This window comes from Daktulosphaira vitifoliae, unplaced genomic scaffold, assembly GCF_025091365.1.
Source record: "Daktulosphaira vitifoliae isolate Bord-2020 unplaced genomic scaffold, ASM2509136v1 Scaffold_4, whole genome shotgun sequence".
In the NCBI taxonomy this organism is placed as follows: domain Eukaryota; kingdom Metazoa; phylum Arthropoda; class Insecta; order Hemiptera; family Phylloxeridae; genus Daktulosphaira; species Daktulosphaira vitifoliae.
The window spans coordinates 9,438,578-9,445,793 of record NW_026099575.1 but is presented as its reverse complement, the minus strand read 5'-3'; the positions used below and the strand labels follow the sequence as shown (position 1 = coordinate 9,445,793).

General features: G+C 27.8%; 1 protein-coding gene across 1 annotated transcript; it reads left to right on the top strand.

Annotated features, from left to right (window-relative positions):
• The first annotated feature begins 3,745 nt into the window (after nt 1-3,745).
• Nucleotides 3,746-5,644, top strand: LOC126904920 (zinc finger BED domain-containing protein 5-like). Its single transcript, XM_050684325.1, has 2 exons — nt 3,746-5,104; nt 5,249-5,644. The coding sequence occupies exons 1-2, from the start codon at nt 3,746-3,748 to the stop codon at nt 5,642-5,644; spliced, it is 1,755 nt and encodes a 584-aa protein (XP_050540282.1).
• The last annotated feature ends 1,572 nt before the right edge of the window (nt 5,645-7,216 follow it).

Genomic DNA, 7,216 nt, shown 5'->3' with positions numbered 1-7,216 from the left:
CTGTTGTCTTAGTTCATTGATTATTATTAAATTCTATTATATAGAAATTCTATTCTTACATTAAAGATACCTCTAAAATTATCACAATTCATTAGCCTGAAAGGTTACAAATATTATAAAAAATTCGAATTAATTGGCCGCAACAAAAAATTTGTAATTTTCATGGCGCATTAAAAAATTAAAAAGAAAAGGGTCGCCAACCTACTAGGCGAGACAATGTATTGTCGGACCACAGTAGGATTTTAAAAAGAAATTAAATTTTGTACATTAAAAACAATTTTAAAATAAATAGAAAAGTATTAAAGATTGAAGGCGATGTCCGTTGAGTCGTTGATAGTAGATGTACACCAAAACCTCGTGACAGTTGTCACATAACCATAATAATGAGGGATAAACTTAGACAAGGCTGTTGCCCGTACCTTATAAACGCCATTAAACAAAAAATACATATTGAAATTATAGTAGCGGACACTCACGAAAAATATATTCATATATATTACAATGTTGCAGCGTACACAACAAAAAAAAACTCACGCTACGGACGAAAATTAACCGACAACCAGTTCCGATAATGGCTAATTTCCAAGCAAATGTCCATCGTATGACTGGCTGTCCGTTGGCGACAACACGGCTAGCCTTTAGGCGGACTGCATTGTGGGGGCCCCTTATACATAAACAAGGAAATATATTTTTTTACTTATTAAATAACAGTTATTATCATATTTGTGATACCAATGTATACCAAATTTGTGGGGGCCCCTGTGATGCAACCCACTCAGCCCTCCCCTAAATCCGGCCCTGAGAGTAGGGGTCAAAAAAAAATTAAATACCCAGTGCCAGAAATTACTAAGAACAATTTGAATCATAAGGCGACAATATATGATTACTTTACTGATAAACGCCGTCGCAGTACGCATTCGGCTCAACACAAATATATATATATATATATATAAATATATATATANNATATATATATATATATATATATATATATGCATACATATTCAAACAATGAGAACAATGCTTACTGAACACTTTATATATAATATAATATACTATATATAGGTATACATAAATGATAAAAAAAGAGGTAACATTAATTAAAGAACCAACTTTTTTGTTTAAAGTTCATATAGTCAAATAAAATTTTCAATCAATAAATGCACATCATTTTTTTTATGTAAGATATCAAATCTCCTACATAATAATATGTCTATTAAATATTTTTTTGCGGAAAATAAAAAGTCTAATGTAGTCTTAACTGAAGTGAAGTATATTCCAAAAAAAATTAAATACAATTAGTTGTATAAGCGCAACTATATGCTATGTGATATTGACCTCACAAAAAATGTAGGATATAATGTGTTCTTCAATAAAAAATATTTTTTAAAGTAATAAAATAATAACACCTGCTGAAATTTTGTTCTAGATGTGCCTACAGAAAAGTTTCGGTGAAATGGAAAACCATTTTAAATTTAAATTTAATAGCGATAAAAACCATTATTGTAAGACGATTCAGTACAAATTGCATAATCATATATTATCTATACATGCTAATATAATTAATTCCTTATAAACGAGAAGAAAAATTAATATTATATTAATATATAAAACAACTCGATTTTATTAAGAAAATTTTTATTATTACAGAATAATAGAATCAAAAGAAAATGGATTACACATGTACATTAACTCAAAAATTTAATGTTTTATATTTAATAAACAAATAAAGTTATGCGTAAAAATTTTAATGCTTTATTCAATTAAAATAAAACATTTCATTTAATTCGAATTATGTGATCTCTTTGACAAAAACAATGTTTACATTCATAGAAAGAATGAAATTTAAAAATTATGACATAGCTAATAATTCTAAAGTCCAAATAAAAAGTTATTAAAATACATATTGGATGATTCTATCAGCAATAGTTTATTATTAGACATCGTTCTAGCCTTAATTTTGATATAATATTTCTTACAACTTTTCTGAATTACAAACGAATTAAGTTAAGTATATATTAAAATATATATATAATAAGTATATATATAATAAATATAAAACAAAATGATAAATTTATTATTATTATAAGTATACAAAAAAAAATTTCAGCTATAGATAATTAAAGAAATATATGTATATAATAAAAGCTAAAAGTTGACTCAATATTTTTTCCAAAAGAAATGGAATGGCTAACGTTAAATCTGAGAAATAATTTATAAATTTTATAAAATATTTTTGGAAGAAAAAAAGTTAGCCATTACAGAAAATACCAATATATTATAAAAAAATCCATATTATAATATTAGGTATGTATCAGATTTTAGATAATATCACAAATAATAAATCACTAAAACTAATAATTTAACAATGTCCAAACTTTTTTATTCAAATATTACTAGATTGAAAAAAATTAATTTTACCTCGTTTATATATATACATAATTTTCAAATGTTTTTAAACAAAAAATAATAACTTCTAATACAATTTAATCATTACCATTTAAAAATTAATTTCCAACATTATATTTGACCCTCCCCATAAAGTATTATTGTTTGGTAATCACTACCGTTAGTACTAATATGCGAAATAAATTATAGAACAAAAATTAGTGAGTAACAAATAAAATAAAATGATATTATACTTGATAAACAAACAGTTTTATTTATTTATACTCAAAGCAAATATCTACTTAAAATTTAAAAAAAAATTAACTAATGTAATTTTACATAAATAAAATGTTATAGTTTTTTAATGACTATATTTTTTCTGGATAATGTTTTATTATTAAAAAGTCAAAATTACCTTGATATATATCTATGTTGGCAGAGGTGTCGTGGAGCGTATACCCACTTCTTTGTTTTTCTGTTAATGCGTATACTTATTAAATCATGAGTGATACGCGGATATACGGCGTATACCCACTGTTAGTTTTCTTATTAGTGTATATACGTATTTATAAAATAGTTAGAGTATAGACTAAAGAATAAAATAAAAAGTAATACGTGGGTATCGAATATAGGTATGTTTGTCATAAAACACAAATTTTGAATAACTATTATCAGTTTGTTTAATCTCTACAGCAGCGGTTCCCAAACTGTGCTCCGCGACTTTTTTTTGAGGGCTCCGCTCGTTACACCAAAAAAATTTGATCATTTAAAAATTTATTTGTTATTTTATACAATTTAAATATTTTAAACGAAAAATTAACAATTTAATTTTTTTTCAACTTTTAAATCCCATAAAATTTTTATTTTTTATTGTACTTTTTTTTCCATTTGCAATTAAAATAAGTGTAATTTATACTACAAAATGGAATGCATTTGGTTTGCTATGTTGTTTTATTAAAAATTGTATAGAAGTTTACAGCATTACAAAATTTTATTTACAACATTGGCNGTATAGAAGTTTACAGCATTATAAAATTTTATTTACAACATTGGCCTCTATTTCTTTTAATTTTGATAACTAAGATACGCCCTTCTAGCACAAAAAAATATACATAACATTTAATAAGATAACCGTTTATCTCAATTTCTCCAAAAAGTGAGTTTGGTCCTTTTTGACCCAAGGTCCAGTTGTGCATTATTAAATCCCGATAAGAAAATTTATAAATATCTACGCGACTAGGTCCGACGTACATTAATTATTTTGTCAGTTTATAGTGCGTATTTACGAACGACAGACGTGTTTTAAGTTTTTAACAATTATTTTATTATTTTATTTAACGGCATTATTTCTTTTAAAATGGAGCGATGGTTTAAAACGGGTTCCATTAAACCTGAGAATCGACAGCCATCAACTACTGCTAAATCAAAAGAGGAATCTGAACACTGTATTGATAAAACTACTTTAGAATCGACGATGCCTGATGTCGAGGTACAGAAAGGGAGTAAAAAACGAAAATATTGTGATTTATATTTGGACATGGGATTCACTGAGTTTGCTGATGGACGTCCTCAATGTGTAATATGTAACAAAGTTTTGCCTAATAGCTCAATGTTTCCCGCCAAACTTAAACGACATTTCGAAACTCATCCTGATTTCATGAATAAAACTACAGATTATTTTAAAAGAAAAAGTGATGAACTCCATTCAATTCAGAAAACATTTGTATCTCATGTAAAGACACATAATGAGAACGCACTGAAAGCATCTTACTTAGTAAGTTATGAACTGGCTNTTCATCTCGCTGAAACTTTTATAAAACCACTATTAGCGAAAGTAGTAAACTGCATGGTGGACGAAAAAACTGCAAATTTAATCTCCAGTGTACCCTTATCGAATAATACTGTGCGTAATCGAATTCAGGATTTATCACACGATGTTAAGGATACCTTAATTTCTCGTATTAGTCAAACTAAATTTTCGTTACAACTAGACGAATCTACGGACGTTGCCGGATTAGCTGTGTTAATGACGTTTGTACGGTACGAGTTATCAGGTTCTTTTCATGAAGATATTCTGTTCTGTAAACCACTTCCATCTTCAACCAGCGGAAGTGAAATTTTTTCTATGCTTGATGCCTTTTTCATTGAAAATTCAATACCATGGGACAATTGCATTGACGTGTGTACAGATGGTACAAAGGCCATGATGGGTAATATTGCTGGCGTAGTGGCAGGAATCAAGGAAGTTTCAAAAAAATGCACGAGTAGTCATTGTGTCTTGCATAGACATTCTCTAGCAACAAAAAAAATACCAGTTGTATTAAAGCAAGTGCTAGACAACGCAGTTAAAATTATTAACTATATTAAGACACGACCTTTGCAATCTAGACTACTTAAAATATTGTGTGAAGACATGGGAGCTGTACACAAGTCATTATTATTACACACAGAAGTAAGATGGTTGTCACGAGACAAGGCGTTGTCCCGCTTACTTGAACTTCGAACAGAAGTTTCTTTAATTTTGAATGACCAAAATAGTTTGCTCGAAGATTATTTGAATGAACAGGAATGGCTGATCAAATTATGTTACTTAGCAGATATTTTTTCGAAAATGAATGAATTCAGCACATCTATACAAGGAAAACAGAAAACAATATTTGATGCCAATGATAAAATTTTAGCACTTAAGAAAAAAGTAGCATTCTACATTGAAAGCGTTGATAATAAGGACCTTACATGTTTTTCATTGACCACAAACTTTTTACAAGAAAACAAATTAACAATAAATGAATCATTATTAGAAATAATTAAAGAACACCTTAATAATTTACTTCAAAATTTGAATTCATACTTTCCAAAGGATGCTCAAGAATCGATTCAAAAAAACTGCGAATGGATTATAAATCCATTTTCAGTGACATCAAAACCAGCAGCTCTTAATGCGGCAGAATATGAGGTTTTTATTGACATGGTTTCGGAGAGTCACAATCAGACGTCATTTAAAAACAAACCAATATCTGAATTTTGGGCTCAGTTAGGGGAAGATTTTTCAGTATTGAGATCAAAAGCTAAATTGCTCTTATTGCCTTTTGGTACGACGTATCTTTGTGAAATGGCTTTTTCGAGGTACACTGCTACCAAAACAAAATATCGAGCACGTTTAAATGCAGAAGACGATATGCGTCTCCAATTAACTTCTGTGACACCGGACATTGACAAACTTAGTCGCAAAAAGCAGGCACACTGTTCACATTAAGACTTGAACTTCAAGAACACATGTTATGTTATAAATAAATATATATATTTTTTCCAATAAACCGTAACTAGTTGAGGCGTTGTGCGGTAAAACCGACATTCTCCACTTTGAAAAAAAATTTTATTTTTATTTTCTTATTCAATTTTTCACTACATATTGACTAGTAATACTAATTTTTATCTCATATTTACATAGAGATTGTCTGTTTTGCCACGCCACGCTTCAGTTGTATTCTCATTTTGTAATTATAAGAATTTTCATTGACACAACATTTCATAAATTTTAAGTAATAAATAATATTTTCTCTTGTTCTTTTGATATTATTTTTTCTTTTATTTGTATTTATCGTTTTATATTTAATATCATATATACACGTTTCGTGTTTATTAGGCTTCATAGAATACAGGTAGATAAAACATCATGAAATATTTTTTGGGGCTCCGCGAGAAATAAATCTTTAAAAAAAGGCTCCATGGCTGAAAAAGTTTGGGAACCGCTGCTCTACAGTCATACCACAGAATAGATTAAACCAGAAGTGACACTCTTAGTTTTTGCTGATAACAAGCTTATGTCGCTCAGTGTTGCCACTTAAGAAAAAAAAATATATTCCCTTTTTTCTTTACATACGGTCACATTGTTCAACACCATTATTAATCGTTTGTTTGTAAACACAATGTTTATAAACATGGTTTATTGGTAAACAAACCGCCTACACATGTCATAAATCTGTAGCGACGCACTGATTATTCGTGAATTGTGGTTTGTCTGCGCATCATGTNTATTCGTGAATTGTGGTTTGTCTGCGCATCATGTGTGTTGTGTTCCGTTAACCGTTGTTGTGATACATTTTATAATTTTATTAATGAATTAGAAAATATTTTTATTAATAACTTTTTCACACTTGCTATTGTAGATGGAGTTGGAGCCGAATTAAAAAATTATTTTTGTATTGTACCTTTTAACCACCCATGTAAATGTTTTGATAAATTGTATTTAATTAATTTGTTTACAAGATTTAGAATATTTACAGCTATAAAATTTTTAAATAAAAATTTAATGTCTGAGAAAAAAATTAAAAATAGGAAATTGTCTATTTTAACTCATCTATAGATTATTTATTTAAGTATATGATATTTGTAAATTATTGTAATATATGTTTTAAATAAATTTAATATTATGTGGATATTGAATAATTTTTTTTTTTCCTAAATAAGTCTTTATTAAATATACATAAAATAAAAAATATATTAAACAAACTAATTACACATAATGAAAACATTAATTGAAAGTTTTAAAATGGTGTTATATGTTTAGAAATAATAATAAAATAAATCCAAAAAATTTACTATGCAAATTTTCTAAAATAATTAGCATGTAAATAATACATTTAGAGTTCAAATCAACCGCCGATGTACAATTATTGTACAGTACAATGAATTATATGCATACAATTATTTATTTTATTGTTTTTATGGTAACACTGAGCGACATAAGCTCAAAATTACCGTACTCCCATAAGAATACATGTAATTTTTTTATCAGTGTCCATTCTGGTTTAATCTATTCTGTGGT